The 19,224-nt window shown below is 42.5% G+C and overlaps 11 protein-coding genes across 11 annotated transcripts; 4 read left to right on the top strand and 7 right to left on the bottom strand.

The window, feature by feature from the left end:
- Window positions 1-377: 377 nt before the first annotated feature.
- Window positions 378-1,532, bottom strand: BRETT_005029 (uncharacterized protein; the record flags this gene model as incomplete). The annotated part of the gene is made up of 1 exon (XM_041283514.1): window positions 378-1,532. The coding sequence occupies one exon, from the start codon at window positions 1,530-1,532 to the stop codon at window positions 378-380; it is 1,155 nt and encodes a 384-aa protein (XP_041136866.1).
- A 551-nt stretch (window positions 1,533-2,083) lies between these two features.
- Window positions 2,084-3,376, top strand: RPL2_2 (60S ribosomal protein L2; the record flags this gene model as incomplete). Its single annotated transcript, XM_041283513.1, has 2 exons — window positions 2,084-2,087; window positions 2,610-3,376. The coding sequence occupies 2 exons, from the start codon at window positions 2,084-2,086 to the stop codon at window positions 3,374-3,376; spliced, it is 771 nt and encodes a 256-aa protein (XP_041136865.1).
- A 186-nt stretch (window positions 3,377-3,562) lies between these two features.
- On the bottom strand, window positions 3,563-4,503 carry BRETT_005027 (uncharacterized protein; the record flags this gene model as incomplete). The annotated part of the gene is made up of 2 exons (XM_041283512.1): window positions 3,563-4,195; window positions 4,261-4,503. The coding sequence occupies 2 exons, from the start codon at window positions 4,501-4,503 to the stop codon at window positions 3,563-3,565; spliced, it is 876 nt and encodes a 291-aa protein (XP_041136864.1).
- An 839-nt stretch (window positions 4,504-5,342) lies between these two features.
- Window positions 5,343-5,688, bottom strand: RPL29 (60S ribosomal protein L29; the record flags this gene model as incomplete). The annotated part of the gene is made up of 2 exons (XM_041283511.1): window positions 5,343-5,601; window positions 5,666-5,688. 2 exons carry the CDS (start codon window positions 5,686-5,688, stop codon window positions 5,343-5,345), a joined length of 282 nt encoding a protein of 93 aa, XP_041136863.1.
- A 649-nt stretch (window positions 5,689-6,337) lies between these two features.
- RPL8B_2 (60S ribosomal protein L8B) lies at window positions 6,338-7,135 on the bottom strand (the record flags this gene model as incomplete). The annotated part of the gene is made up of 1 exon (XM_041283510.1): window positions 6,338-7,135. One exon carries the CDS (start codon window positions 7,133-7,135, stop codon window positions 6,338-6,340), a length of 798 nt encoding a protein of 265 aa, XP_041136862.1.
- A 1,493-nt stretch (window positions 7,136-8,628) lies between these two features.
- BRETT_005024 (uncharacterized protein) lies at window positions 8,629-9,624 on the top strand (the record flags this gene model as incomplete). The annotated part of the gene is made up of 1 exon (XM_041283509.1): window positions 8,629-9,624. The coding sequence occupies one exon, from the start codon at window positions 8,629-8,631 to the stop codon at window positions 9,622-9,624; it is 996 nt and encodes a 331-aa protein (XP_041136861.1).
- A 450-nt stretch (window positions 9,625-10,074) lies between these two features.
- Window positions 10,075-12,189, bottom strand: BRETT_005023 (uncharacterized protein; the record flags this gene model as incomplete). The annotated part of the gene is made up of 1 exon (XM_041283508.1): window positions 10,075-12,189. One exon carries the CDS (start codon window positions 12,187-12,189, stop codon window positions 10,075-10,077), a length of 2,115 nt encoding a protein of 704 aa, XP_041136860.1.
- Window positions 12,190-12,878: 689 nt separating this feature from the next.
- On the top strand, window positions 12,879-14,066 carry BRETT_005022 (uncharacterized protein; the record flags this gene model as incomplete). The annotated part of the gene is made up of 1 exon (XM_041283507.1): window positions 12,879-14,066. One exon carries the CDS (start codon window positions 12,879-12,881, stop codon window positions 14,064-14,066), a length of 1,188 nt encoding a protein of 395 aa, XP_041136859.1.
- Window positions 14,067-14,613: 547 nt separating this feature from the next.
- On the bottom strand, window positions 14,614-16,581 carry BRETT_005021 (uncharacterized protein; the record flags this gene model as incomplete). Its single annotated transcript, XM_041283506.1, has 1 exon — window positions 14,614-16,581. The coding sequence occupies one exon, from the start codon at window positions 16,579-16,581 to the stop codon at window positions 14,614-14,616; it is 1,968 nt and encodes a 655-aa protein (XP_041136858.1).
- A 1,075-nt stretch (window positions 16,582-17,656) lies between these two features.
- On the top strand, window positions 17,657-18,187 carry BRETT_005020 (uncharacterized protein; the record flags this gene model as incomplete). Its single annotated transcript, XM_041283505.1, has 1 exon — window positions 17,657-18,187. The coding sequence occupies one exon, from the start codon at window positions 17,657-17,659 to the stop codon at window positions 18,185-18,187; it is 531 nt and encodes a 176-aa protein (XP_041136857.1).
- Window positions 18,188-18,454: 267 nt separating this feature from the next.
- On the bottom strand, window positions 18,455-19,118 carry BRETT_005019 (uncharacterized protein; the record flags this gene model as incomplete). Its single annotated transcript, XM_041283504.1, has 2 exons — window positions 18,455-18,909; window positions 18,983-19,118. The coding sequence occupies 2 exons, from the start codon at window positions 19,116-19,118 to the stop codon at window positions 18,455-18,457; spliced, it is 591 nt and encodes a 196-aa protein (XP_041136856.1).
- Window positions 19,119-19,224: the final 106 nt, after the last annotated feature.

Genomic DNA, 19,224 nt, shown 5'->3' with positions numbered 1-19,224 from the left:
TAGGTACGTAAAGAAGCAGACAGTAAAGAAGTAGGAGTTATAAAGATGTAAAAAGTGGATGAAGAAGTGGGTAGTAGTAGGAATTATAAAGATAATGAAGTAAATAAGTAATGAAAAAAGTAATATGTGCATGTAGAAATAGGTAAGGAAAGGATTAGATAAGCAATGGAGAAGGTAGGAGGCAGGTAGTAAAGAAGTGGGTAAGTAAAGTAGTAAATAAGTAAAGTAGTAAATAAGTAAAGAAGCAGGTAGTAAAGAATGCAACTACTCCTCATATTACATATTATTACTCTACACTCCCTCAGATTCTAAGATAACTATGTCATTGATAAACTGTATTACATGAAACAACCGAATTTCCTCAGTGCAGAGAGTAATCAGTCCTCCCTCACAGGTAAAGGCTTACCACGCTTGACCATCGTCGTAACAAGCTCGAAAACAACCTGGGCAGCGTTTGTGGCTGTAATCTCAGCCTGATCGTACGCTGGGGCAACTTCAACCACATCGGCACCAACAAGATCAAGATCGAGGTGTCTGAGAAGATAGATCACCTCCCTTGGCATCATTCCACCCGGCTCGATGGTCCCCGTTCCGGGGGTAAAGCCGGGATCCATGCAGTCGACATCCACAGAGATGTAAACGGGGTAGTGTGCAGGAATCCGCTTTTTAATGCTTGCAACAATCTGGTCCAAGGACTGCTTTCCGCCAACCCACACATCGTCGGCACTAAACCGGAGCCAGCCTTGGTCATCGTCCTCATCGAAGTCCTCCCAGCTAACACCGGAAATCCGCGTTCGAATTCCAACGTGCACGTTGTAATCATCGCTCAAAATCCCCTCCTGTTTGGCCATCCAGAGCATCGAACCATGCGTGAATTTCGACTGCTCACTGGACCAGAAAGAGGGATATTTCGCCGGTGTCCACGTGTCCAAATGGGCGTCGAAATGGATCACTGCAATCTTCCCGTACACCTCGTGCAATGCTCTTAAGTGTGGAAGAATGATCGAGTGATCTCCCCCTAAAGCGACATATCTTGGGGGATGAGCATCCCCCAAAGACGAGTTTCTTCTCAAAAGAAGCTCCTCGAATGCAGCCGTCATCTGGTCCAAGGCCACCTTGTTATCCATTGGTGTCACTGGAATGTCGCCGCAGTCAACCAGGCTTGCCCAATTCTGGTAGGGGTTAATTCCTGCCCTGGTGTTGAAACCACGCATCGAATTTTGTCTTTGCGAGGCCAATCTGATCGCCTGGGGGCCGAACCGGGCTCCCGGCCGATATGATGTTGCCGTGTCAAACGGAACGCCAATAATTCCGATGTCATACTCTGATTCTGGACTCAAGAGACACTTGGTTGTGTTGAGATGTGCAAATGTAGGAATTCCCGTAAACGGCCACTCCTGACCCCACAATTGCTCTAGTGTGGGCTTTTTCTCGACTCCGATTGGCTCTTTGGAAAGGGCATTCTGTTCCTGGTGGCAGCTTGCCCATCCAATAAGACTCGAATACACTGCTAGCAATGCTGAAAACTTCATGGTGCACTCAATTCACAATTCACTTGCACAATCGTCTAATGTAGATACTTTAAATGCACTGGAACAGAGTTATGTTTGCAGTTAAACCTTGCAGTTAAACCCTCAAACATACTGGAAAAGCACCACAGTGCTATAATGAACCGAATAATGGGAAATGCGCTATTTATACTGCTCAAAGTGCTGGCTGGTTTTCCTATCGGTTCCTCTGCAAAAGACTCCCTGCCTGCATTACTGATAAGGAAACTCCAGTGGTGCCATGCGCGGCCTGCCGGTTCAGGAAATAATTTCCGAGCGGGTTCGCAGCGCTCGGAAACATCTGCATCCGACGCGTCGCCGACCATAAAAACAACAAAGGGCTGCAACCCTTTATGCGGTCACATGATGCTGCGTTGAAAAATCTCCCTGGGGGTAAAAATTTTTTTAGTTGCCGGGCAGTGTGCGGATGTGCCTATGCGGTATGAGAAGTGAAAAATTGCAAGGTCAAGAAGAGTTAGATGCAGCTTTGGTTTGCATAAGAACAAGACTAAAGCACGATCAACAGGTAATAAACAATGGGTAAGTAATATGTGCATGTTAGAAGATGATGTTTGTTGTTTGATCGAGGATTTTAGGGGTAGAGATGGAGTTTTGGACAGAATGTGAAATTCTATCGAAAGTATACTCCAAGGAGAGCAGAGTGATAAATACAAGAAACAATTAGGGAAGATATACTGATAGTTTTGCATTTGTGTGAAAAGATAAGGCAGAAGCAGAAGCAAAAAGGTATAAGATACAAACATTATGTTATAGAGCAGCACAGAACGAGAACATTAAGAGTTAGGATATTACGGAAGACACAGGTGCAAATGACATTATAGAAGGTACTAGCAAGAAGATGATATAGAAGAAATGAAAGAAGAGGTGAAAAATGATAATGAAGATATCAAAGAAATGTCATGAAACACTATAAATACACCACGAAACATCATAAAGATTCCACAAACACATTATTAATACTAGCAACGGAACTCTAGTCCTCAACCATCCTTTTCCTTAAACCCTGCAAAACACTACTAACATAAAACACAATTCAAACAGGTAGAGTCATCAGAAACCAAAGAAAAGGTGCTGGATCCATTTTCACCTCGCACACGAGGTTGAGAAAGGGAGCAGCCAAGTTGAGAAATCTCGATTATGCTGAGAGACACGGATACATCAGAGGTGTCGTCAAGCAAATTATCCACGATCCAGGTAGAGGTGCACCTTTGGCCAAGGTTTCTTTCAGAGACCCATACAAGTACAAGCTCAGAGAAGAGACCTTCATTGCCAACGAAGGTGTTTACACCGGACAGTTCATCTACTGCGGTAAGAAGGCCACTTTGAATGTTGGAAATGTCCTTCCTTTGGGTGCAATGCCAGAAGGAACCATCGCTTCTAACGTTGAAGAGAAGATTGGAGACAGAGGTGCTTTGGGAAGAACTTCTGGAAACTACGTTATCATCGTTGGTCACAACCCAGACGAAAACAAGACCAGAGTTAAGCTTCCTTCAGGAGCCAAGAAAGTCATCTCTTCTGATGCCAGAGGTGTCATCGGTATTGTTGCCGGTGGAGGTAGAATCGACAAGCCAATGTTGAAGGCCGGAAGAGCTTTCTACAAGTACAGAGTCAAGAGAAACTCGTGGCCAAAGAACAGAGGTGTTGCCATGAACCCCGTGGACCATCCACATGGTGGTGGTAACCATCAGCATATTGGTGCACCATCTACCATTGGTAGACGTGCAGTTGCTGGTCAGAAGGTTGGTTTGATTGCTGCCAGAAGAACCGGTTTGCTCAGGGGTTCCAAGGAGAAGGCTCTCGAGGAGTAAATGTCGCCTTGATGTTGTTTTTGTGTATCTAACTTTTGCACCCTTAATGTCAGTAATAAGTATCTTGGTTGTTTCTGTAGCTGCTTGTACTTTTTTTTTTTGCTTTTTGCTTATTTTTGAACTTTTGTTTTAGTGAACACACTTCTGCTTCACTCTCTGTTTCGCTCTTAGTTTCGCTTTCTCGCTTTATGCAGCAGTCGGCATATTCTCCTTATCCTCCTCATCTTCTTTGGTGCTTTCAGCTTTGATCAGCTTGTGATCCTGCTCCTTGTGCTGCTTTTTTTCCCAGCTAAACTGCCTGCCATTCTTTCTGCCTCTGTTCTCGTTTCTTCTCGGTCTCGAGAACGGATTGGGCCCGAATCCAGTGTGGCCTCTGCCCGAGTGGAATTCAATGCTTTCTGTATTTTCTTGACCTTCACCCAAAAACCTTTCATTCTCAGAACTGCGATCCGGATGAACATATGTCACATTCGTATTGTGCCAATTTCCATACCCTCTACCACTATACTTCCTCCGTCCATAGTAGTACCTGTCTTTGTGCCGTTTTTCCAAGTTTCTCGATTCCTTTGAGTGTTCTTCATCGCTTTGTTTTACCTGCTGCTTCTTATGTTCACCTTTGAAGTCTCCCAAAACCTCATCCCCTTTATTTTCCTGAATCGGCTTTCTTGGCTTTCTGTAGTACTTCCTTCTTCTATAGGTTTTCTTTGTTTTCTTGCCATCGTCTTCAACATCTCCGGAAACATGCTCCTTCTTCTCTTGCCTTTTCTTATTTTTTTGCTGCCTCTTCTTGACAAACAACTTTGATGTGTCATTTGTTGTCTTAAGGTTGTATTCTATGTTAGTTTTGTGTTGAGAAATAAATCAAGTTTTATAATCGTACTTACCAATGCTTCGAACTCTTTCGTTAGCTTTTCCACCTTAGCCTCTTTTTCGGGATTGCAGGCAGCAATTTTCTCTTCTCCATTTTTAGGAGCTTTTTTCTCAATACATTCTGTGTCGTTTTTAGGCTTGTCAATTAAAGTCAGATCCTGATTAACCGACTCTTTATTCACTTCCTCTTTGCTCTCACTATCGATTTCCTTTTCCGTGATTGAATAATCATTCTTTTCTGTTTCGCCGGAAGACATATTGATGAAGGTACAATTGTTTGGTATGTAATATTATAAAGAAAGAAATGTATGAATAACATACAGGAAAAAGGGGGGAATCATAAATATTTAAACTAATCTGGGTATGGGCATAAATATGCAAATTTGAACAAAAAGGAAATCCCTTTTGTTTGCCGCACTAGGTTTGGTTTCCCTTTTCACGGAATTCGACCAGCACTGAAAATAAAAATAATACCGCTGGAGTATTTGTTTGATTTTTCTCTATCATACAAGAAGCATACAGATTAATCATTCACATGATTCACATGATTGGCTGCTTGGTCACTTTTACCTTCTAAATTATTTATGCTCTTTACAAATCTGGGTAAAAACTAAGCTGGGTCAAATACAGTCGAGCACATATCAATTTAAATGTGAAAATTATCTTAGTGAAGACTAGTACCATAACTTATTGCACACAACAAGCAGTATTAAAACTAAAATACGGCATTACATATACCATAAAGAGCACAAGTAACATAAAAGACAACAGAGCAAGCAACTACAATGCTAACTACACAAACATAAGTTGACTAATTTGGTTATATTATATGGTTATACTATTAGAAGAGCTTCCAAACTTGCCAGGCAAAGCCACAAGTAAAACATCTCATAGGCACCTAAGCAATCAGTAAAGCAAAAGACTAAAGAACGTGAAGTTCCAACTTGTGCAATCCAAAGCATTAATAAGGAAGCCCCCTTCAAGAATATAAAGTCACAAAACAGAAGCCATCAATGAATGAAGCCTTTAACCAACAACAGACCCCATACAAACAACATTCGGCTCAACTACTATTCATCCAGTCTTAAACCTTCATTTAAGCCTTGGTGGCAGCAGCCTTCTTGGCAGCCAAAGCCTTGGTAGTACCATGAAGTGCGTATCTGTGGTTTCTTCTGAACTTAGAGTCCACACCCCTCAAAGATGGGTACTTGTAGGATCTTGGCTTCTTGATTCCGTTCCTGTGAGCCTTCTTGATCTGGTTGTGGTTGGTGTGGTTCTTGGATTTAGACATTCTATGAAAAAAAGCGATGTTAGTATTTTTCTTGTTATTATATCCATTTCGCAAATGCCATCCTCTAACATGCGGATACACGGCGTATATGTGATTTCTTGGGCAGCAAATACTGTTATTTTGATTACAACCCCCCCCATACTATCTGCATTTGTGGGATTCTTCCTTTTTGACCTCGGTGTAACTAGTCTGATCTTGCATTATCTCACTTTACCCGCCACATATCACCGCATAAAACCACTGCTTAGAGCATGCATTCAATAAAACGTGCCTCACTTACTTGGCTATCTATTCCTATTGCTGGTTGACTTTTAATCCAAATGTGATAAACACCTGTATCAACTCTAAAGCAAACGTATAGAATCTCATTAGCCAAAATTTCACCTACACGCACCCTCACATCGAGTAGCACAAAAAAAAATAATATCATAAAAAAGTTTTCCCCTCCTTGCGAGGGCTGACAGTGCAGACCTGATTCCGGCAGGGAATTATGAGACAGAGGTGCGAGGTGTGATGTGTACTGCGAACGTGGTGGGTATTTTTTTTTTTCTTCGTCTTCTCCGCGGGCATTAGCCATTGAAAAACAGCCCATGCATTGTTCGGCAAGTATCGAAACAAGGTCTTCTAAATGCAGTGAATTGCGTATAAGCCAATAAATTACGCACCAGCCAACGAATTACGTAAAGCTAAACCAAGGAATGATTTGGCGTCTCACTTTATTTCGGTTCAACTACAAAAAAGCATGATTCCCAACACTTAAACCTTATACCATTATTATATAGGACAATTAAGTAATTTATTTACTCCTTATTAGCAGCGGCCTCTCTTGCAGCAGCTTTAGCCTTCTTGGCAAATCTCTCATTGTGCTTAGAGCCCAAAACACCTCCTCCCCAATGTCTCTTATTGTTATCATACACATCAATAAATTGAGGATTAATCGTGGAGACGAGTTTGGCCAATGTAGGCTCATCTTCAGGCTTGACATCGACCAAAGCGGCAACTGTCGAGGTCTTTTGGTGGATAAGAGTTCCCAATCTGGCCTTTCCCTTGACAATGGCGTATGGAACACCCATCTTTCTGCATAAGCCAGGTAGATAAACGACCAATTCAATTGGATCAACATCATTGGCAATGAGGACAAGCTTTGGCTTCTTGTTTTCAATAAGAGAAACAACGTGGTTCAAACCATACTTGACAACAAATGGCTTTTCTGAGACATCCTCTCTCTTCTTACCTTCAGCAATTGCTGCTGCCTCTTTGGTCAACCTCTCCTTCTTTTCAGCCTTGGTTTCAGGTCTGTAGTTATTCAAAAGCTTGAAAGTTTCGGCAGCAGTGTTTCTGTCCAAAACATTCGAGAACTGTGCAATCGAAGGAGGAACTTTCAATCTTAAAGACAACACCTTCTTCTGTCTTTGCAATCTGACATATTCAGGCCATTTGACGTATCTGGAAACGTTTCTCTTTGGCTGCAATCCCTGACCTATTCCAAAGTTCTTAGGGTGGGATTCGACCAAAGGATTCTTCTTTGAAGTGCTTTTAGCTGCTTTTCTGCTGGCGAAGGGGCTTGGTGCGACTTTTTTTGATGCTGGCTGTGTCATTGAGGAGAAGATAGCATGTTAGTAACTTTCGCTCTACTATTCGAAACGTTTTAAGCTTCGAATCCTGATTGCAACTGAGTGAGCAAGGAGGGTCATTGAGTAAAAGTTACTGCCCGATTGATACGATGAAAACACTGCTCTTCCACAAACTTAATCCTCTACAGTCCTTTTTCTCAAATATTGAGAATTGGACTCAGCCTTGGAACATCAAAGAAAGAATGGAAAAAAAAAGGCACCGGAACGTGTTTTACCATGAGCGACAATGTGGTCATTTCACACGCAGAAGGAAAAGGCAGTTTGCAAGAATAAGCCTTCTTTTCATCTTTGTGCCTTCCAGGCTATAATGGCTTTATAGCAGAAAACAAAATATGAAACAGCAAATTCCAAGCAAACAACAACTAATCCTTCTAACTGAAAAGAACAACGAAATCATTTCTCAGGCAAAACACGAACCAGCACCTCTGTATTTTCTTCACATTCTTCCATGATGTGCCAAATTTATTATCAATTAAGACAATATCAAGGAAAAAACCATGGACGAACAACTAGAAACTAAACAGAAGAAGGCAGAACGTAATACCCAAAGACGATTCCTTGCTCCTCAGCCACCAGAAAACATATAGCATATTTTATGTACTCACCATTTTCGGTTCTTATAACTTGTACTATGAAGTTTGAAACTTGGCAAACGGACAAAACAACTAAGTAGATATGAAGAAAGTGCGAGTGTCTTTGTGGTGAAAAGTTTTAATCTGAGCCCACCATAATAATTCTCGCGCAAAAATTGGAAGAAATTTCGATTTTGAATTTGCGGGAGAAAAAAATGACAGCTTAAGAGAAATCACGAAAACCCTGAGGGGAAAAAAATTTTTCCCTCCTTAAAAAAACTTCTCGGTGGAAACAATCGAGTGCCGGTTTGCAAGCCAAAAGCAGCAACTTCCCAAACAGGTAATAAATGCAAGGATGTGAGCGCGCTTAACTTGACACAATGCCAAATGACAGAGGGAACAATCGAAACAAGTAAAAAAAAAAATTCAAAAAAAAATAAAATAATAATCTATTAAAGTTCCGCTTATTCTTATATTGCAGTACATTGTTGATTGCTGGAAGTGCGAGAATATTTGAGTTTGGGCTGTAAAGTTGACTAATTCTTCCCTTTGATCAACTTTTGGGTGAAGTGTGATTCGTGTTTATTGGCTTATTATTAGCAGTAGTACTACTTTTTTTTTTCTGCTTCAGTTTAACCTTGCCTTGAGCTCTAAAGTAGGAGGAAACGGTAGTTTACTTGATCATCAAGGGTTGGGAATCTTAGGAGAAGAACAAGAAAAAAAGAGTTTTTTAAGCTTTAGACATCGTTGCATTTACTGAATATAAAAATCGAACAGGGACCACATTCGGCTCATACAGTTGCATTTCTACAATATAGACAGGCAGGGTATACAGTTTAGCATCATATTCTTTCCAAAAAAAAAGCAAAAAAAGCATTTAATAACATGATCGGCGATCTTTTCGAGACTGCAATGTCAACATTGGAGTACGAAACTTCTCCAATCAGAAGCAGGCTCTCAAGTATAGCTGGATCTATCGCGTTGGCCTGTTGGCTTGTGTTGATAATTCCTCAACTTATCGAAATGTTTCGCGTTAGAGATGTGGAGGGAATATCACCATTATTTCTTCTTTCGTGGGCAATCGGTGACATTGCTAATGTTACAGGCGCCTTGTGGGCGGGTTTGCTTCCTGAGGTCATAATAACTGCACTGTGGTTTTTGTTTGCCGACATAGCTACTTTGGGATGTTATTTCTACTTGCTTCTCACATATCGGCGGAGTAAAAAACACGCTGTTGATGCTATAGAAGCGGCAGAAGCGGGCGAAAGGCAGCCTTTAGTTGCAGATTTAGGTGCAGACGAAGCTGTGGAACCCTCAACAGATGATAATTATGTTGAGGAGGCGCAAAATGAGTCATTGCATGCCCAGCAAAGCCGGAAAAGCGTCCGGAGTAAGGCTTCACTTAGAAGAAGATACTCATCCACTGTCGATGATATCGTGATGGAGCCAGAGAGGCACTCTTTGTTTGTGAGGTACGGACTGCCAATTTTGTTTGTTGTTTGTGCCGGAACTGTGGGTTCATTCTGTTCTCCAAATGGTGGTGGACAAAGTTCAAAAAAGCCAAGTAACGACAGCTCGATCGGGCCTCAGATCTGCGGCTATATCTCAGCATTCATGTATTTGACATCAAGAATTCCACAGATCATCAAAAACTACCAGAATAAGTCGTGCAAGGGGTTGAGTCTCTTATTCTTCCTGCTCTCTACACTTGCAAATTTGTGCTATGGCTTGCAAATCTTGATCTACAGAAGTGACTGGGAGTACATATGGCTTAATTCGAGTTGGATTCTTGGATCCGTCGGCACGATATTCGAGGATTGCATTATCTACTTGCAGTTTTATCTTTACAACAGGGATGTGGATGAGACTGCTGTATTGTGAAGGTGAGAGCAAATAGAGCTGAAAAATTAATTGAAAATATATACAATTTAGGGGCTAAGTAAGAAGAATTGTTAGGAAAGAAGTATACAACTAATAAAGAAGTATGGAGTTAATAAAGAAGTATGGAGTTAGGAAAGAAGTATAGAACTTGGAAAGACTAATATGAGGCAATCGAGTAATGAATGAAGTACCAATACCAGAAAGAATTCCGGAAACCAAGAAACAAGTACGGAGCAAGTACAAAGGATAGCTAATGAGAGCAGAGTAATAAGTACAAGAATAAATACAAATACAAATATAAATACAGGTACAAGTAAGTTTATAACACGCCATTACTATGTAGTAAGTACAGAAACTGTTGGAGGCAATGGAAAACTTCAGCCGATTACCCAATACACAATAAACACAAAATAATATTCAAACGGATACTAAGACAGAAATATTACAAGCCTAACTACTCTCGGGACCATTGAAACTTCCAACATAAGTCCATCCACCAAACTGCTTCTGCACAGACTCACTAAGATAATCATCAACAACAGAGTCCATCGGCTTTTCGTTGGTGAATTCAGAGGAGATGTTGGAGATATCCAGAGAGTCCTTGACCTGAGGTTTGTAAGGAGGAATGTAGCCCTTACTGTTGAGCTTATTCCAGTCGATATCCTTAAAGAATGGATGGGTCTTGATGGCAGAAACACCGTGGAAACCCAATCTCTTGGTTGGATCGCGCACCAAAAGCTTCGTTATTAGGTCCTTAGTGGTGCTATCAAAGCCAGCTGGGAAGACTAGCGGGTCATTTAGGATTTTCCGATACATAACGTTGACATCCTCGTCATAGAAAGGTGGAAGCGAGGTCAACATCTCGTACAAAAGAATGCCAAGCGTCCAGAAGTCGACTGCTCGCGTATAACCCTTACCCAGAAGCAATTCGGGTGCCAAATACTCGGGAGTGCCGCAAAACGTGTTAGTTTTTTGATCGAGCCGCATGTTGACCTTGCAGAGGCCAAAATCGCACAAGGCGATGTGGCCCTGGTAGTCCAAGAGGATATTTTCCGGTTTGAGGTCACGGTAGACGATATTCATGAAGTGTAAAGTCTCGATGGCAGAAAGAAGCTCGCAAATGTAGAATTTGGCTCTTATCAGCGGGAATCTGCGTGCTTTTTGCAGGTGGTAGAAGAGCTCCCCTCCATTTATAAACGACAAGACGAGGTACAATTTCTCGCTGGACTGGAATGCGAACTTGAGCGGGACGATAAACGGTGAATTGACACGGCTCAGGACGAATTTCTCCGCCAAAGTGTGCGTCACCTCCATCTTATTCACAATGTGTGCTTTCCGGATCGACTTCAGGGCATATATCTTGCCCGTATCCTTCTTTCTCACCTGCATAACCTTGCCAAACGACCCCTTACCAATCACCTTGAGCAGATCGAAATCCTCGATGCTCATTCCGCGTTTCGCGTGTTTCGACAGAGGCTTGAAGTCCAACGTGATGTTGACCGTGCCCGAGATCTCCTTGTCGGTGTACGGGTTTATCAAGTGGAGCCAGGCGTGGTTTAGGAGTCTCGAGACTGGTCTTCCTCCACTATTTCCGTCCAGCCCAAGTTTCTGACCTTTCTCCTGCAATTTCTGCAAACTTGAGGCGAGATCCCACCTCACTGTGCCCAAAAGATAGTCTTCCTGCTTGTTGGACTCCAGCAAAGAGCCCGGAATTCGCACATAGACGTGCACAGCCACTGTGGCTGTGCGAGGAGAACTCACATCAAAAGTCGTCACACTGTTAAAACGGGTACTGGCGATCGTGTTGCCAACAGAGCTGATTCTCTCACTGCTGTTCTCGACCTCCACCACCGAGTAGACCAAGCTGTAGGTGGTGATGATCGGCTTTGCTGCATCTGCCGATTTTTCGCCTGATTCCGGCTTTCTGGACTCTCCAGACCCGATTTTCAACGTTGAAGGAAGAAAATACGAGAGATTCGTGCTGGCAGCCGCGTCGAGCGTCTCGTTCAGCGCGTCGATCTTCGTCTGCATCTCTTGTGTGTCCACATTTGCTCCCAAACTGGCAAGTTTGCCCAGAATCTGCTTATTGACACGCATGGGCACCGGAATCTCCAAATTCCTCGAAGAGTATATCTTCACGGTAAGTAAGCCGGGTGGATACGACACTGCCGCGTGCTTCTGTTCCGCCGGCTCGTCGCCAAACTCCCCCGGGCCATCTGCCATCACCGGATCCGTGCTTTCCAGATTTTTCGTAATTACTTCCGGCTCCAAAGTCATCTTCTGCATTGCCTTGTTCAAAGTGGCCTGCGAGGCTCTTTTGGGCACTGGCGACGAGCTGCTGCCTGATTCGGCACCCGAAATCGACGAAACGGGGGTTCCTACTCTGCCGCTGCCGTTTCCACTGTCATTGTTGTGAATGCTGCTTTCATGAATGCTGGAATTATTATTCGTGCTTCCATTATCCGCACTATTACTACCATTGCTGCTATTTCCGTTGCTGCTGTTGCCCCACCCGCTCAAATGTGAGCCGCCCTTCGACTTGAAGAACTTCTTCCACGTGGACATCTTGAGGCCGTGTAGAAAATGCAAGATGGAATGTTTTGAGAGCCGACAAGGCTTGAAGAGTTGAAATTAGCGCCGAGGGAAAAAAATACTTCGACTTAAGGATTGGAGGGTGGTGGAAACACTTGGAAAACTGTGCGACCAGGAAAATAAACGTGTGAAGATTGCCCGGATGCCAATTCGGACTTAGTCAAGCTTATAAATGGGTGAGAACTGGGAATGACTCGTATAATTGGCAGGATCTGTTTTGGCCAAACAGAACAAATTATAAAAAAAAAAAAAAAAAAATGGAATACGGGGCGAGGAAAATACACACGGTAAGATTAGCTATAATTAGGCAGAGGCAGAGCTCGGGAGCCCGCCGGGTCGATCGACGCGAATGACGTCAGCCGCGGCACAAGCGGGTCTAAAAATTGAATTCTCGCGGTATTCCCAAAGTAGCACGGGAAGGGGAATGTGATTGTGATTGCCGATGCTCAACAGGTGAGATGTATTATTTACATTGGAAAGACAGGATATACAAACAGCACATTTTTACAAACAACACATTAGAAACGGTGTGCGTTACAATCAATACACCTTTTCGAGTAATACCTTAGAAGCCAGCACACTTCCACAAACCAGCATATCCGATTTTTCTGCCCTAAGTTGAAAATCAGCACAGTACATACACAGAGGCAGAAATAGCAACAATGCCACGTATATCGTTTGATCTGGCGCTAAACGTGGTGGAGTTGATCAACGTGCCCCTCCTAAAAGGAAACAAGTGCTTCATGATCGTCACAGTAAGCAGCAGGAAGATCTCAAACAACTGTAAGCGGTTTCACCGGTCGAAAATTACTGCAGACGCTGCCCAGATTAAAAACCACAAGTGCGTGTTCAAAAGTGCCGGCCAGGTACATCAGAAAGTCCGGGTAAGAGTGAAATCATCAACGGGCCGGCCTGCCAACAAGTGGCTGAGTGTATCGTTCATGATCGAGGGGAAAAATGCAAAAGAACCCTTCAGATTAGGTGCCATCTTTCTAAACTTGGCAGACTACATAGGCCAAGGGAAACCCGCCGTTATCAAGTATTTATTGGACAAATCGAAGACCAACACGATTGCCAAGCTGTCTGTGGCCCTGCGGCCGTCTGTCGGGGCCCCTGATATTCTTTACCAGGTGTCGGAAAGCGCCACTGCCGGTAGCACAAGCAAATTTACACCGGGGATCACACAAACGCTGAGCCGGGGGCAGGCAGGCCCTGTTTTTGATGCCGGCGGCAACTCGGACACGTCGCCGTTGCTCTCGCCCGTAAAATCGGCATGTTCCGCATGCAGTCCGCTTGAAGATAAGCCGGAAACAGATGGCCTGGACCCGAAAAGCGTGAAAAATGTGTGCGATGAGGTTTTTTCCGAGGACGATCTCCTCAACCACGTTCTAAACAACACGTACAGACTTACCTGGGAGAGCCTAAACGGTTCTTACCTCGAGTTTTCGCCTGCTGAGTGTGTTCGCGACATTGTGGAGTATAATGGAAACGGGTGGAAGAGAAATGAAGAAGGACTAAGCATGCCGGATGTGTTGAAGTCGGACCTCAAGGAAAACTCGAGGCGCAAGTTTTCTGCACGCTTTGCAAGGCTCAGATCCAACAGCGTGGCCAGCTCATACTTTGATGAAATCACCACTATTGCCAACAGTGAGGTGGAAAATTCCGATGCTGAGGATGTCAGCAGCGAATTTAGTGATTTTGCGAGCTCGAGATCCGATTCCGATGACATATTTGCTGGTTCTAGGCATCATGAGAGTGTCAGAAGACGTAAGACCAAGAAAATTAGGCGCTTTACACCCCCAACCGAATTCCAGGCCAGGAAGGATCTTCGCAGTTGGCATATTCGTTGATCTGGAGTTGCGGAACTTGGATCATCATCTTTTCTACATATTAAGGGTTAATTCTACTCTACTGGGAATCTAATATAGTATTAATAATAAGGCAGTTGTGCTTTATGTATTTATTACCTCATCTGTCAACCTCCTTAGTATACTATTAATAATATTACATCACCTGTCAACATCTCTAGTATACTATTAATAATATTACATCACTTCAACCTCTCTAGTATATGATTAATAACATAACCTCACCTGTAAGCTTTCCTAGTATATTATTAATAACATTACGTCACCTGTCAGCTTTCCTAGTATACTACTAATAACATTACATCACCTAATAGCCTCGAAATGGAAACTATTGAATAAAAACATTTCACTTTTCCACATTGACTAAATCCCTTGTATACCGATAATAAAAGCATTTATATTTTACAACATATTTCCCATCTATTCTTATTTTACTCCTGCTGCATTCCCACATAGTATACCATTATTTCACACCCACTTTCCGTCCACGTCAAACATAAACTTTCCACACCTGCATCCTCGAATTGCCTCATTTGGCCAACCCCTCTTCGTCATCCTCAAGATCTTGAAGTTCAACATCAAACGGCGTGTCATTTTCATCCAACTTCACATACTTCTTCGATCTGTGTCGTCTCACCCACGAGACGATCGTCCGGATCATCTTGAAAACAGCTATTCTCTTCCACAAGAACAAAAACATCAACGCAAAAATAAGAAGTACGCATACTATCTCCAAAAGCAAAGAACCACCCTGAAACCCGTATTCAGGCCTTAAAGCAACACCTACAGGCTCCGATCCGCGAATAAAAACGCTCTGGTTGGTGCTTGTGTAGTATCCAACTCGATTATAGCCGGATTCAGGCTTATTATCTCTCTTTAAAGCCTGAATTTGTGCCACAGACTCATCACTAGCATATAGAACTGCCCGGCCAAGTGTCCACGTGAAATCAACACCATTAATCTGATCGTTGACCTGGAAAGAATCGGATGAATTGTCTCTTCGTAGTCCCAAGCCGTTGTGAAGAAGATTCACAATGTATGTGGACCTGAAGCACAAGTCTGCCAACTCATCTTCATCCTCATCCCGGTAATCTTTAAGCTGCTCCCAGTTCAAAGAGCACACCTTCGACACCTCTTTCTCTATTTCTGGATACGAGTAGATCTTGCCGTACTTTTGAAATTCCGTCTTCGATGGATCCTTTCCCTCATTTTCAAGGTCTAAAAGCTCGGATATCGTATCCCAGTACCCGGATACACCGAAGAAGTTTTCATAATCAAAACTGAAGTCCGGCATATTTTCGCTCAAAAGACATTTTGACACCTCCTTCTGCTCCTCGGCCGAGCACTCCTCCCCTGTAGTTTCCTTTATTGCAAATGCCTTATACACCAGCTCTCTGCACTTTTCTTCATTGCCGGATCCTACAACTTTACACTTTTTACTTTCAAGTTCGACTTTCGTCCGATATCCGCCCGGTGCACATGGATCTTCAATTTGAATTGTGCTCTTCTCATCACTCCCCTCTTCTCCAGATACCGAATTCTGCCCTATGAGCATCTTCAAGTAATCCAGATGCATCTGCCTTAACCCATAGCCCAAAAATGAATGCGAGTACACCTTGAACTTCATTTCAGGCTCCGTAACTCCGACAGTGCCAAGCCTTAACCCCATTAGGCTCTTCTCATGCTCGGCAATCTCGTTTTCTTGTGGCTCAAAACACATTTGTGTAGATGCACCGCCCATCTCCAAAAATCCAACCTGCCTCTCCTCATCAGCCCGCATCTTTCCCAACAAGTAGTTTAATGTAATCCATCCATACAACCCTTCCTCCTCCCCATCTATCACGCGCACGTGACTCTCACAGTCCGGAAGATAGAAATTCGAGTGGGTCTTGATGTAATAACACGTTGCACTCATCAAAGCTTCCTGATCCGACGCATCCAACAACCGTACACCTGCCGTAGCATGGAGGAATATCGGTGTTCTATATTGCTGGTCTTTCGGAACAACTTTCCGTGCTCTACTTAGCAACTTCTTTAAGCTTTTCTTGCCTATTCGGGATGCGAGATGCTCTGTACTATCACCGTACTTCTTTATGTCTTTTTTGAATGAAGAAAGACCCGGGCGTGTCTTCTTGCTCCAATATCCACTATCCTGATGCACGTAAGGTAAATTTCCCGCTATCTCAATCCCTGTTATCGCTTTTCCACCCGATAGTAATTCGTGCTTCACCATATATCCAGCATCTAGATATGTGTACACATATACACGCGTTCCAGTTGAGCCTGCATCCAAAACTACAATGTAATTATACGGCGTTCCATCTTCATCCTTTGATGGTCCTGCTTTGTGGCTTTTCTTCCTTTTGCTCTTTTCCTTCTTCTTGTCTATCTTCTCTTTGGAAGCTGATGCTGAATCATGATCCTTTTCAAAATCACTTGAAACCGGTTTTGGTTTCGGTGAAACGTTTTTTTTCCTTTGCACACTGATGGCTCCCATTCTTACCCTTCTGCTCTTTGTGATTATTCAGCGGGTTCAGCGTTAATTGCTTGTTTTCTTTCAAATGCTACATCTTCTACCTTGGTGATCCGATTGAAAATAAAAATAAAAAAATCAGGCACGATAATCAGGCAACACGAATTCAAAAAGTCACGTGCCAAATCACGTGATAACATTATTGAAAGCATGCTGTGGTTACGTAGGGGCAGTATCCGCTGAACCTTTTTTGTTTGTGAGATATCGGGTTTTGTATGAATTGGCCAACTGATGATTACATGAGTGATAATTGCGACATTTACATGCCTGAACATGCCCAAAATTAAGATTAAAGAGATGAGTTATTACGTAATTTACTGCATAATCATGCGAAACAGAAGCGGAGGGAAAGTATTGGCCATACAATCGAGGGGGATTAATTTTATCATACTTCGTTTTACACAAGAAAATTAAAGTTACCTTAATTTCACATTTTGCGGCTCCGTTTCGCGTTCGCGTAAAACTCCGGGCGCAGTTAAATATTTGCCCCGGCCAAAATTAATGCCGAGCAAAGGCATAATTTATATTTCTGTAATTCACCCATTACGCAACAAAAAATAAATAACCATCTGTCTAGAAAACTTGAGTCGGACATAAATTGGACTACATAGACTTAGTTGACTAACTTATGTGAACAAAATTCAAATCATCTAAACCTAATACTGAAATACTTTCGTAATGCGAACCCGGAGAATTTTCGGAGCCGTTCACCCATCACAAAAAAAAAAAAAAAAAGTAAAGCTTAAAAAATTGAATCATTATTATTGATGACAATTAGAATAGAATTATATTATTTTTGTGGAGAAGATCTATCTATATAATATAGGCAGTTTCGTTTTTCATGCTTTCTTGATACTTTCTTCTTTATTTAAGCTTATTTGCTTTTTCATTTCATATTTCACATTTTGGCTCTGCTGTTAAGTATTGCTCAACTTCAGTCTGCCAATACTACTGCCCTTATCCGAGCCAGAACGAAAAAGTGAGTCCCATATTTCGACTCCTATCATTATTTTATATTTATACAGTTTAGTTTGCCCAAATGATTTTCGCCAGACTTGGAATTAAAACGCTTGGAACGGCACTAAGGCCAGCAGTGCACTCACCCCTACACCACTCGGTATTCAGACCTGCATCTGCTTGCCTTTCAAGATCACTTTTCATCAAAACAATACCTCAACCTGTTGGAAATATCGTCGGAAATGTTAACGATGCTTATGTGGGACCAACCCCAAACAAATTCACAGGGTCCAGACATTGGACTTTTGAGAGGGCTGTTACCATTTGCATGACACCTTTGATTATTACCCCATTCATTACAGGGTCGATTTCTGCCCCTATTGATGCCGCAATGGCTGGTTTGCTTCTTTATCACTGTTATGCAGGCTGGGAAAGTTGCATTATCGATTATATTCCTCGCAGGGTTTACGGTGTGTGGCACACGGCGGCAATGTGGCTTCTAATCTTTGGAACTGCCGTTTCCGGTTATGGAGTGTATGTTCTAGAAACATCTTCTGCAGGCGGACTCTGGGGTCTCTGCAAACGGATCTGGAAGCACAAAAAGGAAGACTGATGCGGAGTCTTTCGTAATTATATTTATTACTAGTTTTGGAGTTGATCTGCAATAACTTGGAATCATAATTTTCATATTCGTCATATGTATGTGCATGTTGTACTTTTTTGCTGTCTGTCGTAATTTGATATCTGTTTGTAGTTCTTCATTTGTAGATTCTCAATTTGCAATGTGCTGAATCAATGTGTTGATGATGCGTTAAATCAATGTAGATCACTATTATTCTTGCATTTGGCACATGATGGATAACTTCAGCAAGCTGTATTGTCAACCCTCTAGCCTTCTTTTAAGCTGAGACGATCGACGCGTCGCTGACACGGCCTCCGCGGACAAATCTTTCTTTGATTTCAGGGCATCTGTCACCTTTGCAAGTTTAACATCACGAATAAACTTGAGTGCGTTTATCATCTTGGACACATTGAAACTCACCTGATCAAATGAAAGTATTCTTAATGGCATGTCCTGGCTACTAAAGACGTCTCGGGTCTGAAAAATATCTTCAACACGTATAACTTGCTCAAGTTCGTCAATTTTGAACTTGATCACCACAGGATTGTTCAAATCAATCAAATCAGCAAGCCAAGTTTGACTCTCCAGGCACAATTCGGCCCGAATTTTGTCAAAGGAAATCTCCACGCTATCTTCAGCCAATCCAACAAGTGTTAGCTGCCTCAATCTGGATAATTGTGCTTTATTTAACGCTGGAAGTAGACTCTTGTTATCTGAGAGGGGTTTTGTTAGTAATACGACGTGTGATAAATGAAACGTGTGCTGGGAACTTACGAAAATAGTTACCGATTGTTCCGAATGCATATATCTCGAGTATAGATGAGAGATCAGTGTATGAATAGTACTTGTTTCTCAACCAGTTGTACGTGGTGAAATGTTGATCTGCAAGAGCTACAGAGACGTCTTCTTGTATTTCATTCATTGAAATGATGGGGTGGGAGTTGTATGAGAAGTAGAGGGGCTTGGGAGAGGGGAATTTTAAGAAAGTTGGTGAGATGAAAAGTCCAAGAAAGAAGGTGAGTAGAATG

This window comes from Brettanomyces bruxellensis, chromosome 7, assembly GCF_011074885.1.
Source record: "Brettanomyces bruxellensis chromosome 7, complete sequence".
NCBI lineage: Eukaryota > Fungi > Ascomycota > Pichiomycetes > Pichiales > Pichiaceae > Brettanomyces > Brettanomyces bruxellensis.
This window is presented reverse-complemented; position numbering and strand designations above follow the sequence as displayed.